The sequence below is a fragment of the Mastacembelus armatus genome, chromosome 24, assembly GCF_900324485.2.
Source record: "Mastacembelus armatus chromosome 24, fMasArm1.2, whole genome shotgun sequence".
NCBI classification, from domain to species: Eukaryota; Metazoa; Chordata; class Actinopteri; order Synbranchiformes; family Mastacembelidae; genus Mastacembelus; species Mastacembelus armatus.
In genome coordinates, this window is record NC_046656.1 from 8,460,384 (window position 1) to 8,483,393 (window position 23,010).

The following is a 23,010-nucleotide window of genomic DNA, read 5'->3' on the forward strand; positions in this document are numbered from 1 at the left end:
ACCTGGAGAAAACCCACACAAGCACAGGGAGAACATGCACAGAACTCCACACAGAAAAGGTCCTTGCTGGGTTTCAAACCAGGAACCTTCTTGCTGTGAGGCAACAGTGTTAACCAGTAATCCACCGTGTTGCCCGACATTTGGGAAAATATACTTTTATATATTTGAACAACAATTCTTCATTCACCACCACACCAGTTCATCACTGTTGTGTGGCTGCTACTGCTATTTTTAATCATTTCTTCTGTTTTCTGTCTGACAAACAGTCCAAAAGCTAAAGATATTTGATTCACTAGCACAGGAGAAAATCTATCAAATAGATGCATTTAGGAAGATTTGGCAGCGAATGTAGGCAGATTTTTACTGTTGATTACCTGGTCAATTAATCAATTAAATGTTTTAGCTTCTGTGATGGACTGGTGACCTGTCCAGGTTGTACCCCTGCCTTTCACCCGAGAGAGAGCTGGGATAGGCTCCAGCAGATCCCCGTGACCCTGGCTTTCAGGAAAAAGTGGGTACAGAAGATGGATGGATGGATGTTTTAGCTTCATTTTATCATCAGCTAATCAGCAGGGTCAAAATAAGCTCAATTCACAGGAGTTTCCTGTTGTTTGTCTCTCCTGTCTGCCTTTTCTATGAGCAACTGTCAATTAAAGACAAAAATGCCAAAAAGGTTAATAAACTCTTGGCCTGTCCTAAAAAACATATTTTACTTTCAGTGTCCCTGCTTCAGTGCCTTGAGGAATACATGGTCTGCAAACTGCAGGCCTATATGCATCTTAACACAGGAGCGCTAGATTAGCATTTCATTTGATTTTCATGTTAGTAATTCCAACTCACACACTGTGAAAAAGCTATTAACGGCTTGGTTTGCCATGTAAAAATAATCCTATAGTCTGTGTCTATCACAACCCACAGGCTGAGATGGTATTCAGATTAGAGTGCTGTTCATTGCTTCCAGTTTTATGCCATCCTAAAGAATGTTAAATTGGAGAGTTTGTGAGTTTAAGATTAGGACATGTTTTTCTTTTTGGCTTATCTGTTAAAATGAGTGTTGATCACTATAAAAACATTTACAGACCTAAATTAACTCAGATATTCACTGATATTTTTGTATCATATGCATTGACATATTTCCTCCTACAGATGCTGTACAGGCCAGCATGTGGGAATCAAAGAGGACACGCATCAGAAGCAATGAATTTCTGAGAGTTATAGAGACAACATGGTTGATTCTTAATCAGATTTTGTTCCTTTTACACTTGTTTTGTCAAAGACTTTCAGGCCTCTTTTAGTACTGCAGAATGTGCCTAATGAACATTCAATATTTACACGAGCAAACATAAATGCACATTCACAATGTCCATCTGCATCACTTATCATGTTTGTATCAAACGCATGTTAGATTCTGTGTTGACTCTGACAGTTTCCTGTTATTTCAGTGCTCCTTGAAATTAGTGTAATTGCATAAACCTAGAGAGGGTTTCCTGCTTCACCAGCTGAGGTGAAAGCAGGCAGAATCTGATGGGTGAAGCGTATCTATCTACGTAGTTCTGTGCTCCAGTTGGCAATATCGATCCTCTTTTCAGTCATGGAGGAATTCCCTTGTCGCTTTACTGAAAATGATTGCTGAGGGATGCACTGAGGGGAAGACAGTACAACTTTGTTTAAAATTGTGAAAACTCTTGCTTATCCTATGTTGTGTTTATTGTGAGCCAAGATTTAAAAGGTGCAGTAAGTAGCCTTAATAGCCCAGTTTTAGAGGTCTAGCATAAACCCGACAATTGTAAAAACACCAGCAATCAGTTTCAGTCATTTCTGACATGACTGGCAGAAATTAGGATAGAAGTGTTAGCCACTGTCAAGTCTGACTGGGCCCACAGTCCTCACTTAACAACATGTAGTTAAAATTTGTAAACCTTGACCATGATACTTTTAATGACCATTACAGAGAGTAGCCTACCATACATTTTTATGTTGGGCTAGCGATGTGAATGCAGTCATAACAACATCAATATAACCAAAGAAAAACGGTATTCTGTACTTATTGCAAAAAGTTAGTTTTGCTATGACATTTTGGTAGAAAAGTTTCTGTTAATCAAACCAAATATGACAGATAATAAAACTAGTGTGTCAGAATTATTCCATTAATATCAGCCTACACATCAGCCAACATGAAAAAAGGATTTTTCAGCAAGTAGGAAGGAAACTGGAAGGGTATACGTGGGGTAACGTGCCCATCTAATGCTGAATCTAAATCAAGCATGAAGAATTTAGCTGCACGTGAATGATAATTTCTGAAGAAAGAAAAACAGTTCCCTGCCCAGGCCCCAGCGAGGATCGAACTCGCGACCCCTGGTTTACAAGACCAGTGCTCTAACCACTGAGCTATGGAGCCCGCGCTGAACACATTAGTGGCACGTAGAAATTTAAAGGGACAGATGCAACACGGAAGTGCTAACTGTCTGACTGTCTGGATTCGATTTACCACAATGGCGGTTTTCCATGTACTTTTGAACTGGGCGTCACAGGCGCTTGTGTTTCTGTTCTTTCTGCTTTTCGTCGCTTTCCTTGGTTACTGCTTGTACATCAAACACATTCATATGAAATATGACCACATCCCTGGGCCACCGAGAGACAGGTACGTGAAGCGGCTTGTTGTTTTAGCGGCTGATGCTAACGTGAAGTTAGTTGTTGTCTCGTCACTGAGCGTCACTTAGCTAACGCCAGCTAAACCTGTTGTGTTAACATGAACTCACTTTGTTTCTCTCCTCAGTTTTTTCCTGGGACACTCGCCCACAGTTTTGAGAATAATGAACAGTGGCGACGTTATGCACGACAAGTTTCTGGAGTGGTAAGCATGAGCAAAGTTAAAATAAGGTTAAACATGTACAAGTAACTAGCGTTAGTTACCATTATGTAACATTAAATATTAAACTTTTGGCGTAATGAGAACATGTCATAACAAAACTTCGCTGCAAACACTGTTAAGTTTTGTCATAACGTTACTGTTCTCTGGAGCCTAGGGTGGCCTACGGTATGACTCTCAAAAGGAGGACACTTGTGTCCAAGAAGGACAAAAAGTTGTTGGAGTGGGGGGGGGTGTGGCGGCGGCAGAGCTAGCATTATCCTCCTGTGTCTGTGATTGCGGGTCGCTCTAATGCGCCTGCTGCTCACATCACTGTCGGTGCGGTAGAGCTTGTAGAACACAAGGTATTCACCTTTGCTGCTTTTGCTGGTTAAATGGTGTTGTGAACAGCACAGCACGCCGGTTTGAAGGAAAACCTTCTTTTCGGCTTTTCGGCATATAAAAGGTATTTCCTCAATAGAAGACCATCCATTGTTGTACCCACCCCCCAAAGGAAAGTGGGTGGGGTTTCAGTAGTTATTGTGTCCATTACATGCTTAACTATAAAAACGTATTTAATAATTAAGTTGTCATTTACAGGACCAAAACCTATGGACCTGTTTACAGGATAAATGCTCTGCATTATGTCCTACTTTGTGTGAGCTGTCCGGAGGCGACCAAGGTAAACATCACACACAATATTATTATGGTGCACAGATAGAAGGGTCTGCTTGGGTAGAATTCCCTTCAAAACAAACAAACAAATACATGTGTTTTTTGATTAAAAAATAAATTAAGAAATATATAACATTACATTTTAATGTCTTTCTGTGTTTGCACTTTCAACGGTTCTGGTTTTAGGAAATCCTGATGTCCCGCAAATACCCCAAAGACAGCTTCTACAAGAGACTCTTCAACCTGTTTGGTCAGAGGTAACTTATCAGACTGTCAGACTACTATACTGCATATCTCTCAGTGGTGCAGGTTCTGTACCATGTTGTCAAACTGGCCAAACAACTATTTAGCAATCATAATCACAACAAAGGTTAAACTGTCAAACTGCCGTTATTCAGCAACATAGAGCAGCTTACACTGTAATGTCCAATCAAGTAATCTTGGCATGTTTTACCTACATTTATCAATGTTCTCATTCGATTGTTGGGTGCCAGGCAGAGACTTTGCTGGTTCACTTCATGGTTCTGTTATGTTGACTAAACTAGATTCTTATTTTTACCATTTTGAAGGTATTGTGTTCCATGTCTCTCTTCAAGGTTTGTAGGTAACGGCCTGTTAACAGCACGGGACCATGAGCAGTGGTATAAACAGCGCCGGATCATGGACCCTGCATTTAGCAGCTTGTGAGTTATTAACTTTGTCAAAGAAAGAGCATGAAGTTGGTCAACCTTTTTATTGGCAATGTTTACAATTATTGTTGATCCTTCTGGATTATTGGTAACTATCCATCAATTTCTTTTGTGCAGTGTTGCGCATTTATAGAGTTTCTCTGTAGGTTTGCAGGTATGTCTTGACAAGGCCATTCTATCTCCTAAATCTACCATTATTTGCAGGTATTTGAGAGGTCTAATGGGCGCATTCAATGACAGAGCAGAGAAACTGATGAGTAAACTTATGGATATTGCTGATAGCAAAACAGAGACCCAAATGCTCAACCTAATGAACTGTGTTACCCTTGATGTTATTGCTAAGGTACTGTGCCATAGTCTTGTAGTTTTTCTTGAATGTGAAGCACAAGATTATCACAAAAGTTTATCTCATCAAGTTGTAACTGTCTTAGTAGGGCTTATATATGTTGTTTCTTTGGTATTTCTCAGGTTGCTTTTGGTGTGGATTTAGACCTGTTGAACAATAGTTCACCTTTCCCTAAAGCCATCGAGACGTGTCTCAAAGGGATGGTGTACCAGGTCCGAGACCGCATGTTTGAGGTACAGCCTCACTATAAAATTATATGGAGTTTGTAAAAATTTTTAAAGTGTGTAACATTTTAAAAACCTGTATTTCCAGTTCAAACCCAAAAACTGGTCATTCATTAATGAGGTGAGGGAAGCCTGTCGCCTGCTTCGCAAAACTGGAGCTAAGTGGATCCATGAAAGAAAGACAGCCATGGAAAATGGTGAAGACGTCCCCAAGGACATCCTCTCACAAATCATCAAATCTGCTGGTCAAGGTTACCTTTCCTTAAGTTTTTATGTGATTTGATAAAAACAACATTGAAATATTGTTGTATTCAGAATATTTTAACAGATATTAAAGATTAAAAACATAACCCAAAGGATATAAAGCCTTATATGAAGTTATTGTTTACATTTCCACATCTTAATGTGGTTGATTTATTCTAAATTAATGCCTGTGCTCACAAGGAATATTTAAAGACATGAGTCAAACATTAATTTACATGTTTTTTGTAATTCCAGAGGAAAACATGACTAAAGAAGATGAGGAGTTCATGTTGGACAATTTTGTTACATTCTTCATTGCAGGTGAGTCTGTGTTATGTCTGTTTGTTTCTATCTGCATGGACATAACCAGTCTGATGACAAACTTACAATGTATAGAGAAAATATAAATAATCATATAAGTTACTTCTGTTTTTTTATTTTTTAAACCTCACTTTCTTGGCTCAGAAAGAATATTATTGCTTTGTGTGTTGTTGATACTCATTTTCCCTGTTTTGGAGCGGATCCGCTCCGATATTTGTATGTCTAGATATGTCACAAAAAGATCGTCGGAAAATGTGGATACAGTCTAATAAATTTTATGTCTAATAAAACCTTAAAGTCTCACGATTCAAATGGCATAAAGCAATTTTGGATTGAATAATCACAGCGACTACAGTTTCTTAATATTTAACAAAAGTACAAATACAGTACAATACGCTGCTCCTTACCTTTCTGTCGCGTTAGTTCATGTGTAATCAAATATGGAGTGTCGCATATCGTTTTGTTCGTTAGAATCCATAGAACAAAGTGCGCCAATAGTCCAAAAGACGTAATATTGTACAGTAAATCCATAAATCCATCGTCCTCCTCATAAAAAGCCATAAGCCGCTTCGTTTTACGGTTGATTTGTCTGTTTATTCAATCAAGTTTGACATAGCAAGCTTCTGTGAATCACATGAGAATCCAGCGTAACTAACGGTAAAACCAATAGAATTCACATCCTCAGAGAAAATCCCAGTCAGGAGGCATAGTCTAACTTCGATTGACACGAGAATTAGCCAGTCAAATTGTTCGTAAATGGTGACTGACGCATCTGGTAGCCAATGATGAGACCTTTGCAACAATATATGGCACGTCGTGCCAGATGACGCAACAGTGGGCTTTAACGCACCCCCCTTACTGTAAATGTTGCCTAGACAACACTGGGCAAACAGCGCTCGACGCTAGAGGGGGAAGGGAGTCATGTTTCACATTTTACAGCGCGCTGATAATAAACTGGGACGATTTTGCTTCAAACGGCACCAAGGTCGTCAATATAACTCTTAAAATGTAAGAACAACAGCTAGTTTAATTTAGCTACGTGTTGTTCGGCCGTATGCAAAAAGGGGGGCGGGGTAGATAACCGGTTAAAGGTAATGTTCTGATTCATTTTTGGATTTGTATCATTTTAGGACAAGAAACAACAGCTAATCAATTGGCTTTTTGCACCATGGAACTTGCCAGACATCCTCATGTGCTGGAGAAGTAAGAAGAAACAATGCAGTAAAAACAGTTTCATAATATATCTGTTGAACGATGGCTTCTTATATTGGGTCTTATTTCTCAGAGTGAGGCAAGAGGTGGATGATGTCATTGGGATGAAACAGGACATTAGCTATGACGACCTGGGGCGACTGATCTATCTCTCCCAGGTACATGTCCTGAAGTTGGGGGTAAAATGGTTCAACACATTTCAGGAGTGTATTATATTCACATATAAAGTCATTCATGGTTTTACTCACTAATTCTCTTTTAGCTTATAAGTATTTTCATTTCTAATGCTGAAGCAACATCATTAAGTGACTTCATTCATTTTTTAAAGAACTGATAAAAAGTGAGCACTTCCCACTGTAACTTCTACCCAGGTGCTAAAAGAGACTCTGAGGATTTACCCGACAGTTCCAGGTACATCACGTGAGCTACCAGAAGACATGGTCATTGCTGGTATCCACATACCTGGAGGAAGCACTTGTTTTGTGAGTCATTAATTTTTTGTCCTTTTACCCCAGAATTCCAGTTTTATAATATGTTATAATATAGATAATACAATCTGTTTTATATACACAAAGTAAAATGGCACTTACCAAGTATAACACACAAGAAAACGCAGTTTCTGAACCATAACCTCCTGTCATAATGTTCAATAACTTCCTCAGTTCAACTCTTATGTGACTGGGAGACTGGAGAAATTCTTCAAGGAGCCTCTGACATTTGATCCTGACAGATTCCACCCAGATGCTCCCAAGTAAGTAGCGTTGAATGATTTGTGCCTGTTGACATGTTTTCTGTTGAGTCTTGTCATGTTAGAGCATTGCCACAGAAGACAGAAGGAAGTGGTCTATATTAACTGAACTTGTCATTTACCTGGTTAAGGCCTTATTACTGCTACTACCCATTTGCCCTCGGTCCACGCTCATGTCTGGGACAGAACTTTGCTCAGGTGGGTGGTGACAGAAACATTTATCAATAATCCAAACTTTCACCAAAAAGACTCAACAACATATTGAATTAACCTGACGGGAGGTTGTGGGTTTGCAGATGGAGGCTAAAGTGGTGATGGCCAAGCTGCTGCAGAGATTTGACTTCACTCTTGTCCCAGGACAGAGCTTTGACATCCTGGACACTGGCACACTCAGATCCAAGAGTGGAGTGTTGTGTTCAGTCAGACACAGGAATCATTAGAAATAGATGCTGACACAGAACCATAACATCATAACAAAGCATATCAGTCTAGCTGGTGAAATTGGATTGTTAGGCTCCTCAACTATCTCACTAGCTTCCAGCCTGAAGTGAGTGAGTAGTTTTCTTGCTTTTTTTTTGCTAAAAAAAAAACAAACTATCATGTTTTAATGAAATAGACAGTATATTTGCATGAAATAATGATTGATGATATCCTAAAAATGATTTGCAGGAAAACAAATTAGTGTCATGGATCGGGGTTAATTTAATTTAGGACTAATAATTACCCCCAAACTGGTACTCAGGTGCAGAAAAGAACTTTATTGAGACAAAAACCAAGGAAACAGGACGTGGCAGGGAAAGGGTCAAGGTGGGAACACAAGGACACGGGAATCCAAACTAAGGGACGACAACATGAACTGAGGGGACAAGACATGGGACACACACACTGCGGTCACACAGGCCTACGGGGAACAAGAACTCAGGGACAAGGCATGGAGGTCGGGGTCACACTCTCTCTCGGGGACTTACCAGACCAAAGGAAAACATGAACGAGGGGAACAAGGCAAGAACATGAACACAGACACAGGGGAACAGGCCATGAACGTCTGGGTCACACACACGATGGGGTACGCACCAGACTACAGGGAAACATGAACATGGACTACAGGGACAAAGCAGGAAGGTCTTGGTCACACACACAGTCGGGGACACACTAGACCTCAGGGAAACACGGACAGGAATACAGGGGAAACAAGACAAGACAAAGGCATGAACGAAGGGAATTAAACAGGAACGCAGGACATGGTGGAGAACTTAAAAAACACATACAAGAAACAAAGGCAAAACAAAATTGGAAAGACTTAACACAAAAAATACATTTCTTGGCAGTTGCTAAGTAGTGCTGAGCAGGGATGTAGTCAGAGTTCTGGTCTGATGACCTGGCAAAGAAACTATTGATGAACTGAGGTATATAAGCAGGAGGAACATAACAAGGTAGGGGTGAAAACAATTAACTAATTAGGTCAAAGTAAAGAGAAACAAAACAGAACAAAAATAGATCGTCATGAACCTTCAAAATAAAAATACAAAACAGGAAACTGAAAACACGGATCATGACAATTAGTTACTTTTTAAGTGGGTTTTAGCATCATTAGCTCTTTAATAATTTAGATTTATTCTTCCATAATAGATGAGCCACTGACCTTTTTGTGCCTTTAACTTTATAATGACAATATTATAAAATACATCAAATGTTTTTGCACAAATATCAATAAATCACATTGAAATGTCTCAATTGTCTAACCCAATTTATACATTTGCAAGAAACAATGAATATCAATTTAATATACTGATGATAAATTTGATGAATTTTTATGTACTCTGTGTTTATGTCTATAAAAATAAATAAATGAAATGGAAATCTGTTTACTGAACCGTATTTTCACATGGTGGCTGTAATTTTTGTTATACCATAACATTAAGTGGCAAATCAAGTTGTTATATATATATCAGTGTAATGAAGTTTGATGAAATTTGAAACTATCAATAGGACAACTGGGATAATTATGTTTAAGTTAAAAACCCCGTGCTATTAGCTTTTACAAACACAAGTCAAACATTTAAAGTTGATGCACAGACAAAACAACTAAGGGTCATTTGTTTAATATATGTATTATTAACGTCATATTATTTAAGTAATATAACTAATGTCCTGCTTGGGGCGCTACGTGACGCACAGTTTATCAGGCAGCAGGTCGTGACGGTGGAGCAGACAGACTCAACACCTGTACTGTCACTTTACAGTGGTCGGGACTCGATTTACCACAATGGCGGTTTTCCATGTACTTTTGAACTGGGCTTCACAGGCGCTTGTGTTTCTGGTCTTTCTGCTTTTCGTCGCTTTCCTTGGTTACTGCTTGTACATCAAACACATTCATATGAAATATGACCACATCCCTGGGCCACCGAGAGACAGGTACGTGAAGCGGCTTGTTGTTTTAGCGGCTGATGCTAACGTGAAGTTAGTTGTTGTCTCGTCACTGAGCGTCACTTAGCTAACGCCAGCTGAACCTGTTGTGTTAACATGAACTCACTTTGTTTCTCTCCTCAGTTTTTTCTTCGGACACACAGCGACGTTTTGGAGAATAATGAACAATGACGAAAATATATACGACAAATCCGTGGAGTGGTAAGCATGAGCAAAGTTAAAATAAAAGTTAAACATGGAGGAGTAACTAGCGTTAGTTACCATTATGTAACGTAAATGTTAAACTTTGGTCGTAATGAGAACATGTCATAAAACTTCGCTGCAGACACTTAAGTTTTGTCGTAACATTAGCGCTGTTCAGTGGGACCTGTAGTTCAGTTCAGTAACTATTCACCTACACATTGTTACAGGCTGTAGCCAGATAGTCCGTGGTGTGTTATTACCTCAGATTAAACGTGACTGTTCTTCTTTACATATTAAATAACTTAAAGTTTAATTTTGTAGTAGTTACTGTGTCTATTGTATGTGTTAACTATAACTACTGTTTGTTCCCAAATCAAACGTATTTATAAATGAAGCTGTCATTTACAGGGCCAAAATCTATGGGCCTGTTTACAAGATATATATTCTGCATTATGTCATACTCGGTGTGAACTGTCCGGAGGCGACCAAGGTAAATATTACACAAGAGCATTGGTATTAAAATGGACAGATAGAAAGGCCTGCTTGGGAAGAATTACTTGCAAATAAAAAACTACAGATTAAAAAGATACATCGTTACATCCAAATGTCTTTCTATGTTCGTACTTTTCTGATTTTTAGGAAATCCTGATGTCCTCCAAATACCCCAAAGACAGCTTCTACAAGAGACTCTCCAACCTGTTTGGTCAGAGGTAACTTATCAGACTGTCAGACTACTATACTGCATACCTCTCAGTGATGCAGGTTCTGTACCATGTTGTCAAACTGGCCAAACAACTATTTAGCAATCATAATCACAACAAAGGTTAAACTGTCAAACTGCCGTTATTCAGCAACATAGAGCAGCTTACACTGTAATGTCCAATCAAGTAATCTTGGCATGTTTTACCTACATTTATCAATGTTCTCATTCAATTGTTGGGTGCCAGGCAGAGACTTTGCTTTTCACTTCATGGTTCTGTTATGTTGACTAAACTAGATTCTTATTTTTACCATTTTGAAGGAATTGTGTTCCATGTCTCTCTTCAAGGTTCCTAGGTAATGGGCTGGTAACAGCACGGGACCATAAGCAGTGGTATAAACAGCGCCGGATCATGGACCCTGCATTCAGCAGCTTGTGAGTTATTAACTTTGTCAAAGAAAGAGCATGAAGTTGGTCAACCTTTTTTATTGGCAATGTTTACAATTATTGTTGATCCTTCTTGAATTTTGTTGATTTTTCATCAGTGTCTTTAGTTTGATGTTATGCTTTTACCGAATGTCCATGTAAGTTTGCAGGTATGTCTTGACAGGGTCATTCCACCTCCTAAATCTACCATTATTTGCAGGTATTTGAGAGGTCTAATGGGCGCATTCAACGACAGAGCAGAGAAACTGATGAGTAAACTTACGGATATTGCTGATAGCAAAGCAGAGACCCACATGCTCAACCTAATGAACTGTGTTACCCTTGATGTTATTGCTAAGGTACTGTGCCATAGTCTTATTTTACAGCTTTCTCTGCAGTAGTCCTGTGCCAAGTTTTTCTTGAATGTGAAGCACAAGATTATCACAAACATTAATCGAATCAAGTTGTAACTGTCTTAGTAGGGCTTATATAAGTTGTTTCTTTGGTATTTCTCAGGTTGCATTTGGTGTGGATTTAGACCTGCTGAACAATAGTTCACCTTTCCCTAAAGCCATTGAGACGTGTCTCAAAGGGATGACGTACTATGCCCGAGACTTCTTTTTTGAGGTACTTCTACACTTTCCCATTGTATAGAGTACTTTGTTAAAATTTTGTGACGTGCGTAACATTTTAAAAACTTACATTTCCAGTTGAAACCAACAAACTGGTCATTCATTAATGAGGTGAGGGAAGCCTGTCGCCTGCTTCGCAAAACTGGAGCTAAGTGGATCCATGAAAGAAAGACAGCCATGGGAAATGGTGAAGACGTCCCCAAGGACATCCTCTCACAAATCATCAAATCTGCTGGTCAAGGTTACCTTTCCTTAAGTTTTTATGTGATTTGATAAAAACAACATTGAAATATTGTTGTATTTAGAATATTTTAACAGATATTAAAGATTAAAAACATAACCCAAAGGATATAAAACCTTATATGAAGTTGTTTACATTTCCACATCTTAATGTGGTTGATTTATTCTAAATTAATGCCTGTGCTCACAAGGAATATTTAAAGACATCAGTCAAATATTAGTTTACATGTTTTTTTGTCATTCCAGAGGAAAACATGACTAAAGAAGATGAGGAGTTCATGTTGGACAATTTTGTTACATTCTTCATTGCAGGTGAGTCTGTGTTATGTCTGTGTTTTCTTTCTATCTGCATGGACATAACCAGTCTGATGACAAACTTACAATGTATAGAGAAAATATAAATAATCATATCATAATTTACTTCAGTTTTTTTATTTTTTAAACCCCACTTTCTTGGCTCAGAAAGAATATTATTGCTTTGTGTGTTGTTGATACTCATTTTCTCTGTTTAAAGGTAATGTTCTGATTCATTTTTGCATTTGTATCATTTTAGGACAAGAAACAACAGCTAATCAATTGGCTTTTTGCACCATGGAACTTGCCAGACATCCTCATGTGCTGGAGAAGTAAGAAGAAACAATGCAGTAAAAACAGTTTCATAATATATCTGTTGAACGATGGCTTCTTATATTGGGTCTTATTTCTCAGAGTGAGGCAAGAGGTGGATGATGTCATTGGGATGAAACAGGACATTAGCTATGATGACCTGGGGCGACTGATCTATCTCTCCCAGGTACATGTCCTGAAGTTGGGGGGAAATGGTTCAATACATTTCAGGAGTGTATTATATTCACATATAAAGTCATTCATGATTTTATTCACTAATTCTCTTTTAGCTTATAAGTGTTTTCATTTCTAATGCTGAAGCAACATCATTAAGTGACTTCATTCATTTTTTAAAGAACTGATAAAAAGTGAGCACTTCCCACTGTAACTTCTACCCAGGTGCTAAAAGAGACTCTGAGGATTTATCCGACAGCTCCAGGCACATCACGTGAGCTACCTGAAGACATGGTCATTGCTGGTATCCACATACCTGGAGGATGCAGTTGTTTTGTGAGTCATTCACTTGTGTTTATACCCCAGAATTCAAAACTTTTTTATAGTATATATCTGTTTTATATCCATAAAAGAAATGGCACTTAGTATAACGCACAAGAAAACGCAGTTTCAGAATCATAACTTCCTGTCAAAATGTTTAATAACTTCCTCAGTTCAGCCCCTATGTGACTGGGAGACTGGAGAAATTCTTCAAGGACCCACTGACATTTGATCCTGACAGATTTCACCCAGATGCTCCCAAGTAAGTAGTGTTGAATGATTTGTGCCTGTTGACATGTTTTCTGTTGAGTCTTGTCATGTTAGAGCATTGCCACAGAAGACAGAAGGAAGTGGTCTATATTAGCTGAACTTGTCATTTACCTGATTAAGGCCTTATTACTGCTACTACCCATTTGCCCTCGGTCCACGCTCATGTCTGGGACAGAACTTTGCTCAGGTGGGTGGTGACAGAAACATTTATCAATAATCCAAACTTTCACCAAAAAGACTCAACAACATATTGAATTAACCTGACGGGAGGTTGTGGGTTTGCAGATGGAGGCTAAAGTGGTGATGGCCAAGCTGCTGCAGAGATTTGACTTCACTCTTGTCCCAGGACAGAGCTTTGACATCCTGGACACTGGCACACTCAGACCCAAGAGTGGAGTGTTGTGTTCAGTCAGACACAGGAATCATTAAAAATAGATGGTGACACAGAACCATAACATCGTAACAAGCATATCAGTCCAGCTGGTGAAATTGGATTGTTAGGCTCCTCAACTATCTCACTAGCTTCCAGCCCAAAGTGAGTGAGTAGTTTTCTTGCATTTTTTTCTACAAAAAATCATATCACATTTCAATTACATATATAGTACATTTATATTAAATGATATCCTACAAAAAAATTGCAGGAAAACAAATTAATTATGTTTTGAGTGGGTTATAGCACCATCCATCATCTATACGGGATCAGGGTCACAGGGATCTGCTGGAGCCCATCCCAGCTCTCTTTAGGTAAAAGGCAGGGGTCCACCGTGGACAGGTCACCAGTCCATCACAGGGTGGTTTTAGCGTCATTAGCTCTTTAATAATTTAAATTTATTCTTCCATAACAGCTGAGCCACTGACCTTTTTTGTGCCTTTAACTTTGTAATGACAATATAATAAAATACGTAAAATGTTTTTGCATAAATAAAAATGAATCACACATTGAAATGTCACAGCTGTCTAACACATCAATTTAATATACTAGTGATGAATGTGATGCCTGCCATGCTCAGTTTGTGTTAACTGTTTGCTGTATAGTGATTTTTATGTACTCGTCACCTGTGTTTGTCTATTACTAACAAAGACTACACAAGGGTTTACTGCAACCTGCAAAAATAATTGAAACTCAGAAGTGTGTTAGTTAAACTGCAGTTTTCTGGGGACATTGTCTAAAGCTGTCACTCATTTAACCCTGCTTTTACATGTTATTTTGTGATTTTTGTTATACCATGAGGTTCTTAAGTGGCAAATCAAGTTGTTGAATATCAGTGTACTAGGGTTATTATTTTTTATAATCAATTAGGACAACTGGGACAAGTACTTATACATCTTTAAGTTTTAAAACATGTGTTACTAGCTTTTACAAAGTAAAGTCCAATATTTAAAGTTAAGGTAAAGCCAAAATTGTTCAATGCCCGTTTTATTAATGTCATAATAAAATATGTTAAAATATTGTCCCATCAGTCTGTAAAACTAATATGTTTTCCCAGTCCTGAAGTCCTGTCCCTTTAAGAGGACTGACCCTTGTTGTTTCTCCGCACTTCTCGTCTGCCTGCTGCTCATCATGGGTCCAAGTTTGTTGCGCCATCAGGATGTTTCTCCTCAATACCCTAATCTGAACGTCAGGCTCCTTCATACCTTAAAGACCTTAGTACTATTACTATAGAGCCTTTGCTGTCAGAGTGGAGATCTACTTTCCCAGAGAATCCAGATATGGATTGGGAGGCAGAGCTTTTAACCATCAGGCTTCTCTCCCATGGAACCAGCTCCCCGTCTGGGTTCAGCAGACAGACACTCAATACTTTGAAGGTTAGGTGTAAAGCTTTCCTTTTTGACAAAGCTTATAGTTATACTGCTATAGGCCTAGACTACCTGAGGACTCCCCATCAGTACACAGTGCTCCTCTCTCTCTTCTCCTCTACCTCTACTCTCACATGTATATGCCATCATTGAATTTGTTTGTGTGTCTCTCTCCCCTAGTTTGTGCTCTGTCAGTCTGTGTATGTACCTTCTGCAGGTGTCCCTGGTCCTGGAGCTGTATATTGCTGATATGCAGTTACTGGCTGCACCAACCTGCACAGTGTTTATTTGTTGTTTATTGTTGCTGTTCTTTTCTCCTCTATCCACTCACCCCAACTGGTCCGGGCAGATGGGCGCCCAAACAGCCTGGTTCTGCTGGAGGTTTTTTCTTCCGTTAAGGGGAGTTTTTCACCTTTACAGTTGCCAAGTGCTTGCCTATAAGGCATTAGAGATCATGAAGATAATGTGCTTTGAGATGATTATATTGTGATTTGGTGCTATACAAATAAACTGAATTGAATTGGACTGCGGTATATATTTGTGTACTAGTGTTATTTTTATTTTTGAAACAATTAGGACAGTTGGAACAGTTACTTAAATATTAAAAATCTGTGTTACTAGCTTTTACAAAGTCAATATTTAAAGTTAATGTAAAACCAAAACATTTAACAATTTGTTCAATGCCCGTTTCATTAATGTCATAATAAAATATGTTAAAATATTAATGTCCCATCAGTCTGTAAAACTAATATGTTTTCCCAGTCCTGAAGTCCTGTCCCTTTAAGAGGACTGACCCTTGTTGTTTCTCCGCACTTCTCGTCTGCCTGCTGCTCATCATGGGTCCAAGTTTGTTGCGCCGTCAGGATGTTTCTCCTCAATACCCTAACCTGAACATAACTTTATCCGAACCATAACCACCAGGAGGGGGCGCTACGTGACGCACAGTTTATCAGGCAGCAGGTCGTGACGGTGGAGCAGACAGACTCAACACCTGTACTGTCACTTTACAGTGGTCGGGACTCGATTTACCACAATGGCGGTTTTCCATGTACTTTTGAACTGGGCTTCACAGGCGCTTGTGTTTCTGGTCTTTCTGCTTTTCGTCGCTTTCCTTGGTTACTGCTTGTACATCAAACACATTCATATGAAATATGACCACATCCCTGGGCCACCGAGAGACAGGTACGTGAAGCGGCTTGTTGTTTTAGCAGCTGATGCTAACGTGAAGTTAGTTGTTGTCTCGTCACTGAGCGTCACTTAGCTAACGCCAGCTGAACCTGTTGTGTTAACATGAACTCACTTTGTTTCTCTCCTCAGTTTTTTCTTCGGACACACAGCGACGTTTTGGAGAATAATGAACAATGATGAAGTTATGCACGACAAGTTTCTGGAGTGGTAAGCATGAGCAAAGTTATAATAAGCAAAAGTTAAACATGGAGGAGTAACTAGCGTTAGTTACCATTATGTAACGTAAATGTTAAACTTTGGTCGTAATGAGAACATGTCATAAAACTTCGCTGCAGACACTTAAGTTTTGTCGTAACATTAGCGCTGTTCAGTGGGACCTGTAGTTCAGTTCAGTAACTATTCACCTACACATTGTTACAGGCTGTAGCCAGATAGTCCGTGGTGTGTTATTACCTCAGATTAAACGTGACTGTTCTTCTTTACATATTAAATAACTTAAAGTTTAATTTTGTAGTAGTTACTGTGTCTATTGTATGTGTTAACTATAACTACAGTTTGTTCCCAAATCAAACGTATTTATAAATGAAGTTGTCATTTACAGGGCCAAAATCTATGGGCCTGTTTACAGGGTAAATGTTCTGCATTATCTCATACTTTGTGTGAGCTGTCCGGAGGCGACCAAGGTAAATATTATTCACGAATATTGTGTAATAATGGTGTTAAAGTGCACAGATAGGCCTGCTTGGGAAATAAAAACTACATTTTAATTAAAACAAAGTAAAATATATAACGTTATATCTAAATGTGTATATGTTTGCCTTGTTAATGGTTCTGTTTTTAGGAAATCCTGATGTCCCCGAAATACCTCAAAGACAGCTTCTATAAAAGACTTTTTAACCTGTTTGGTCAGAGGTAATTTAGCTCAGCTGTGCAGGTTGTGTACTAAGCACAACTGGCCTAACAACAATTTAGTTCTAATAATCATAGCAAAATTTTAATTGTCAAACTAGCTTTATTGAGTAACATCCTATAGCTTACATTGTAACATCATGGCATGTTTTATCTAAATTTGTCTGTATTCTCAGTCAATTTTTGGGTGCTGGTTTACTTCACTTGTGTCAAAAAAATCAAGAACTTTATTTTTACCATTTTGAAGGTATTGTGTTCCATGTCTCACTTCAAGGTTCCTAGGTAACGGCCTGTTAACAGCACGGGACCATGAGCAGTGGTATAAACAGCGCCGGATCATGGACCCTGCATTCAGCAGCTTGTGAGTTATTTACTTTGTCAAAGAAAGAGCATGAAGTTGGTCAACCTTTTTATTGGCAATGTTTACAATTATTGTTGATCCTTCTTGAGTTTTGTTCATTTTTCATCAGTTTCTGTAGTTTGATGTTATGCTTTTACCGAATGTCCATGTAAGTTTGCAGGTATGTCTTGACAACAGGGCTGGATCTGGGCCAAAAGTCTGTCTTGCCCACGCGATTAGAATTTAGTGAAAGAATTTATCTATTAGTTTTTATGATTTGTGCTTTGGCAAAGACAATCTAAGGCGGGCTGCGTGTTAAGTTTGAGAGATGGTCGTAGACTGCCCCAACCAATTAAAAAATAACAGCAGAAAAATGCAGTATTTTGTGTGTTGTCACTGGCTGAACCTGGTATACTCTCCACACTCGCAACTCGCCTTTAGTGCGGAGAAACAGATTCAGTTTCTGACAGACAAGAACACGAGCGATAACAAGCAGGAGTATTTGCGTGCAATGCATAGATTTTTGGTGCCTATAAGGAAGGAGATTAGTGGCTCCGGCAGCCCCGATGTTGTTTCATAATCTCCCCACCTCCTCCTTCAGAAATAAGTCCGTCTCCCTCCACCTCAGCCATGCAAATTCACGCTGTCAGTGGCAGTGAAATACTGGACCTACATTTGAAAACACTGTCCCAGCCAGTATTAAATAGCTACCCTGAATGGACATTTGGGTCTATACCGAGGTCATTCAATGCTGGGTAGTACCGTTTGCGTCCATGGCTTGAATACAGCATTTTGGGGGACGCGCGCTTCTGTTTCCCTTGTTGTAAGTTCGATGTTGGTAACGAGAGAAATGTTGTTTTTACCTTGCGTGGTTATACCAATTGGAAGCATTGTAATGTGTGTTAAATGAATAAATAAATAAATCATTATTCTGACTTTATCCTACTACTTGCCCACCCAGTATATCTGCCAGCCCACTCTTCTATAGCTGGCAAGAACCGGCCCTGCTTGACAAGGCCATTCCACCTCCTAAAACTACCATTATTTGCAGGTATTTGAGAGGTCTAATGGACACATTCAACGACAGAGCAGAGAAACTGATGAGTAAACTTACGGATATTGCTGATAGCAAAGCAGAGACCCACATGCTCAACCTATTGAACCGTGTTACCCTTGATGTTATTGCTAAGGTACTGTGCCATAGTCTTGTACCAGGTTTTTCTTGAATGTGAAGCACAAGATTATCATAGAAGTTTATCTCATCAAGTCGTAACTGTCTTAGTAGGGCTTATATATTTTGTTTCTTTGGTATTTCTCAGGTTGCTTTTGGTGTGGATTTAGACCTGCTGAACAATAGTTCACCTTTCCCTAAAGCCATCGAGGCGTGTCTGAAAGGGCTTCTCTATTATGCCCGAGACCCCCTTTTTCAGGTATGACTGTCACTATAATATCATATGATATTTGATTAATCAACATTTTGTAAAGTGCATAAATTTGTAAAAACTTACATTTCCAGTTCAAACCAAAAAACAGGTCATTCATTAATGAGGTGAGGGAAGCCTGTCGCCTCCTGCGCAAAACTGGAGCTAAGTGGATCCATGAAAGAAAGACAGCCATGGAAAATGGTGAAGACGTCCCCAAGGACATCCTCTCGCAAATCATCAAATCTGCTGGTCAAGGTTACCTTTAAGATGTGCTTCGAAAATAACAAAAACAAACCAAAGGATAAAGCCTTATATCCAGTAGTTATTGTCTAAATTTTCACATCTTAATGTGGTTGGTTTATTCTAAATTAATGCCTGTGCTGATAACAAAATTAAAGGACATCACTCAAATATTAGTTTGTTGTTTTTTGGGTTTTTTTTGTCATTCCAGAGGAAAACATGACTAAAGAAGATGAGGAGTTCATGTTGGACAACTTTGTGACATTCTTCATTGCAGGTGAGTCTGTGTATTGTTGATACTATGTTGATTTTAGGATAATGTCCTTTTTTGCATTTGTGTGATTTTAGGACAAGAAACAACAGCTAATCTATTGGCTTTTTGCACCATGGAACTTGCCAGACATCCTCATGTACTGGAGAAGTAAGAAGAAACAATGCAGTAAAAACAGTTTCATAATATATCTGTTGAACGATGGCTTCTTATATTGGGTCTTATTTCTCAGAGTGAGGCAAGAGGTGGATGATGTCATTGGGATGAAACAGGACATTAGCTATGACGACCTGGGGCGACTGATCTATCTCTCCCAGGTACATGTCCTGAAGTTGGGGGGAAAATGGTTCAACACATTTCAGGAGTGTATTATATTCACATATAAAGTCATTCATGTTTTTATTCACTAACTCTCTTTTAGCTTATAAGTATTTTCATTTCTAATGCTGAAGGAACATCATTAAGTGACTTCATCTCTAAAATGTGCACTGCACTTCATCTATTTTTTGAACTAATAAAAAGTGAGCACTTCCCACTGTAACTTCTACCCAGGTGCTAAAAGAGACTCTGAGGATTTATCCGACAGCTCCAGGTACATCACGTGAGCTACCTGAAGACATGGTCATTGCTGGTATCCACATACCTGGAGGATGCAGTTGTTTAGTGAGTCATTCACTTTAGGGATGCAACAACTAATACATAAAAATCGATTATGAAACAGTTTGCAACAAATGTATTTATTGCTTAGGTGTAATGATGTAGCTGCAACGGAACACAGTGACACAGCAATTGTGGAGATAAAAATGGCAGAAGCGGAGAAGAGCGAACGTCATGCTTTCCATAATTTAACAAGTTTTGCACCGTTATGTGGATAGAGGTGGCTCCTTCTAGTTTTTATATTATGTGGTGACAAAATCAGTCATGCATAAAAATGTTACAGCTCTCAGACCAATTGAAATAGTAACTTGCATATCTCACTGAGCGGACAGACTTCTGTTTTACCTAATGTTAATCCAAGCTAACTTTATAGCATGGGCATGAGTCCTCAACCTCTGCATTTTTTAGGCTACTTGTTTATATTTCCTGTGCTTCATTTATTGAAATTTTAAAAACATCTATGGCCTATATAGGACACCCAGCTTTTTGTTTTTTTTAGCTGCTGCGTCTGTCAAGCCGACTGAAAACAGCGCACGCACACACGCACACACACCCCTATTGATGACTGAATGCAGGCTGGAGACAGTGTAGATTACATGTAGCAGTTTTCACATATAAAGACAGGACAGTGCCATGAGAATCATATCCAGAGATGCATGTAGTCTGGAGGTGTCATTTAAACATATGCAGCACACAGCAGCAGATGGTTCTGGGAAAAATCCAGTTGATTTCAGTGACGTGCAGTACTGTCTCTATAGCGTATACAGGAGACACAACAAAGGTCACACCAATGATAGAACTGAAACACTGATTGAGGCTTTATATTTGACTCCAGTCCAGGCCACTTTGTAAATACGAACAAAAGTAGTGGACAAGCAGGTGAATGGTTCCTATGCACTATGGTTGCCATGTGTGACATTGAGAGATGCTATGATGTTTGGCACTCTGGCAAGAGTGACTGACTTCATTAGGGCTAATATGCCATTTACTTTTGTTTTATTGAAATTATAGTAAACAAGGGCCTTTTTTAATGTAATAAAATGTAAGATCTTTTTAAATATCATTGCACAAAATTAATTTGACTTTCTTTAATTTCTTTATTACATGTGTAGCAATCTCATTGTTTGAGGTTCATATTTTGACAACAAAATGATGAAAAAAGACTTCTCTATATCCTAAATTAAGTAAAAATCTGGTTAACTGATTAACTGAAAACATAATCAACCGATTATTGAAATAGTCATTTGTTGCAGCCCTAATTCTCTTTTGAATGTGTTTCTACCTCAGAATTCAAAACGTTTTATACTATAAATCTGTTTTATAAACACAAAGGACGATGGCAAGGAAATAAAAGTTTCAGAATCATAACTTCCTGTCAAAATGTTTAATAACTTCCTCAGTTCAACCCCTATGTGACTGGGAGACTGGAGAAATTCTTCAAGGACCCACTGACATTTGATCCTGACAGATTTCACCCAGATGCTCCCAAGTAAGTGGTGTTGAATGATTTGTGGCTGTTGACATGTTTTCTGTTGAGTCTTGTCATGTTAGAGCATTGCCACAGAAGACAGAAGGAAGTGGTCTATATTAACTGAACTTGTCATTTACCTGGTTAAGGCCTTATTACTGCTACTACCCATTTGCCCTCGGTCCACACTCATGTCTGGGACAGAACTTTGCTCAGGTGGGTGGTGACAGAAACATTTATCAATAATCCAAACTTTCACCAAAAAGACTCAACAACATATTGAATTAACCTGACGGGAGGTTGTGGGTTTGCAGATGGAGGCTAAAGTGGTGATGGCCAAGCTGCTGCAGAGATTTGACTTCACTCTTGTCCCAGGACAGAGCTTTGACATCCTGGACACTGGCACACTCAGACCCAAGAGTGGAGTGTTGTGTTCAGTCAGACACAGGAATCATTAAAAATAGATGGTGACACAGAACCATAACATCATAACAAAGCATATCAGTCCAGCTGGTGAAATTGGATTGTTAGGTTCCTCGAACTAGCTCACTAGCTTCCAGACCAAAGTGACTGAGTAGTTTTCTTGCTTTTTTTCTACAGAAAATCACATCACATTTCATTGAAATATACAGTATATTGATATAATGACTATGTCCTTAAATAATGTGTAGTAAAAGAAACATTCTGAGTAGTTTATTGCATCATTAGCTCTTTTAGGTTTATTCTTCCATAACAGTTGAGCCACTGACCTTTTTCTGCCTTCAACTTCATGATTGCAATATTATAAAATATAGAATGTGGATTTTTACTCAAAAATAAATCACACATTGAAATTTCACAACTGTCTAACATACATTTTATACTTTTGCAAAAAACAATATCATTTTAATATACTGATGTTTGTAACACTGATTAATTTTGATGTTCAGTTCATTTTTATGTATTCAGCTATTTGTCATTACTAACAAAAACCACATGAGGGCGCTGCTCCCTACAAAAATGAATGGAACTCACCTAACATTAAACTGCAGTTCTCTGAGAACATTGTCTAAAGCTGTCACTCATTTAATCTTGGTTTTACATGTTTGCTATAATTTTTTTTATATCATGAGGTTCCTGAGTGGTATATTAAGTTGTTTTATTAGCTTTTCTTCACTGACTCCATGTAAAATCCAGAACAGAATTTAAAATCCTCCTCAGATACAAAGCCCATCAGGCTCCTTCATACCTTAAAAACCTTAGTACTATTACTATAGAGCCTTTGCTGTCAGAGTGGAGATCTACTTTCCCAGAGAATCCAGATATGGATTGGGAGGCAGAGCTTTTAACCATCAGGCTTCTCTCCCATGGAACCAGCTCCCCGTCTGGGTTCAGCAGACAGACACTCAATACTTTGAAGGTTAGGTGTAAAGCTTTCCTTTTTGACAAAGC

At 38.7% G+C, this 23,010-nt stretch overlaps 3 protein-coding genes and 1 non-coding gene across 4 annotated transcripts; 3 read left to right on the forward strand and 1 right to left on the reverse strand.

Annotated features, from left to right (window-relative positions):
* Nucleotides 1-2,325: 2,325 nt before the first annotated feature.
* trnat-ugu (transfer RNA threonine (anticodon UGU)) lies at nucleotides 2,326-2,398 on the reverse strand. Its single transcript has one exon. It is a non-coding gene; the product is annotated as a tRNA-Thr (tRNA).
* Nucleotides 2,399-2,467: 69 nt separating this feature from the next.
* On the forward strand, nucleotides 2,468-9,166 carry LOC113137112 (cholesterol 24-hydroxylase-like). Its single transcript, XM_026318531.1, has 15 exons — nucleotides 2,468-2,641; nucleotides 2,777-2,854; nucleotides 3,449-3,530; nucleotides 3,710-3,780; nucleotides 4,120-4,206; nucleotides 4,417-4,555; nucleotides 4,681-4,791; nucleotides 4,871-5,033; nucleotides 5,281-5,346; nucleotides 6,477-6,549; nucleotides 6,632-6,716; nucleotides 6,930-7,040; nucleotides 7,221-7,309; nucleotides 7,438-7,504; nucleotides 7,603-9,166. Exons 1-15 carry the CDS (start codon nucleotides 2,493-2,495, stop codon nucleotides 7,744-7,746), a joined length of 1,515 nt encoding a protein of 504 aa, XP_026174316.1. The 5' UTR covers nucleotides 2,468-2,492; the 3' UTR covers nucleotides 7,747-9,166.
* A 274-nt stretch (nucleotides 9,167-9,440) lies between these two features.
* Nucleotides 9,441-14,736, forward strand: LOC113137111 (cholesterol 24-hydroxylase-like). Its single transcript, XM_026318530.2, has 15 exons — nucleotides 9,441-9,721; nucleotides 9,857-9,934; nucleotides 10,325-10,406; nucleotides 10,556-10,626; nucleotides 10,965-11,051; nucleotides 11,263-11,401; nucleotides 11,559-11,669; nucleotides 11,753-11,915; nucleotides 12,161-12,226; nucleotides 12,468-12,540; nucleotides 12,623-12,707; nucleotides 12,920-13,030; nucleotides 13,189-13,277; nucleotides 13,406-13,472; nucleotides 13,571-14,736. The coding sequence occupies exons 1-15, from the start codon at nucleotides 9,573-9,575 to the stop codon at nucleotides 13,712-13,714; spliced, it is 1,515 nt and encodes a 504-aa protein (XP_026174315.1). The 5' UTR covers nucleotides 9,441-9,572; the 3' UTR covers nucleotides 13,715-14,736.
* Nucleotides 14,737-15,803: 1,067 nt separating this feature from the next.
* LOC113137110 (cholesterol 24-hydroxylase-like) lies at nucleotides 15,804-22,621 on the forward strand. Its single transcript, XM_026318528.2, has 15 exons — nucleotides 15,804-16,264; nucleotides 16,400-16,477; nucleotides 16,872-16,953; nucleotides 17,112-17,182; nucleotides 17,454-17,540; nucleotides 18,571-18,709; nucleotides 18,839-18,949; nucleotides 19,036-19,198; nucleotides 19,395-19,460; nucleotides 19,532-19,604; nucleotides 19,687-19,771; nucleotides 20,007-20,117; nucleotides 21,512-21,600; nucleotides 21,729-21,795; nucleotides 21,894-22,621. The coding sequence occupies exons 1-15, from the start codon at nucleotides 16,116-16,118 to the stop codon at nucleotides 22,035-22,037; spliced, it is 1,515 nt and encodes a 504-aa protein (XP_026174313.1). The 5' UTR covers nucleotides 15,804-16,115; the 3' UTR covers nucleotides 22,038-22,621.
* The last annotated feature ends 389 nt before the right edge of the window (nucleotides 22,622-23,010 follow it).

What these genes read in the sequence shown, in the direction of transcription:
- LOC113137112 (XM_026318531.1), top strand. Translation starts at nt 2,493, where the DNA reads ATGGCGGTTTTCCATGTACTTTTGAACTGGGCGTCACAGGCGCTTGTG. An exon ending in GCTGTCCGGAGGCGACCAAG is followed by an intron (nt 3,531 to 3,709) that starts GTAAACATCACA and finishes TTCTGGTTTTAG; the next exon opens with GAAATCCTGATGTCCCGCAA. An exon ending in TGGGACAGAACTTTGCTCAG is followed by an intron (nt 7,505 to 7,602) that starts GTGGGTGGTGAC and finishes GTGGGTTTGCAG; the next exon opens with ATGGAGGCTAAAGTGGTGAT.
- LOC113137110 (XM_026318528.2), top strand. Translation starts at nt 16,116, where the DNA reads ATGGCGGTTTTCCATGTACTTTTGAACTGGGCTTCACAGGCGCTTGTG. An exon ending in CCCGAGACCCCCTTTTTCAG is followed by an intron (nt 18,950 to 19,035) that starts GTATGACTGTCA and finishes TTACATTTCCAG; the next exon opens with TTCAAACCAAAAAACAGGTC. An exon ending in TGGGACAGAACTTTGCTCAG is followed by an intron (nt 21,796 to 21,893) that starts GTGGGTGGTGAC and finishes GTGGGTTTGCAG; the next exon opens with ATGGAGGCTAAAGTGGTGAT.
- LOC113137111 (XM_026318530.2), top strand. Translation starts at nt 9,573, where the DNA reads ATGGCGGTTTTCCATGTACTTTTGAACTGGGCTTCACAGGCGCTTGTG. An exon ending in TTTCACCCAGATGCTCCCAA is followed by an intron (nt 13,278 to 13,405) that starts GTAAGTAGTGTT and finishes TACCTGATTAAG; the next exon opens with GCCTTATTACTGCTACTACC. An exon ending in TGGGACAGAACTTTGCTCAG is followed by an intron (nt 13,473 to 13,570) that starts GTGGGTGGTGAC and finishes GTGGGTTTGCAG; the next exon opens with ATGGAGGCTAAAGTGGTGAT.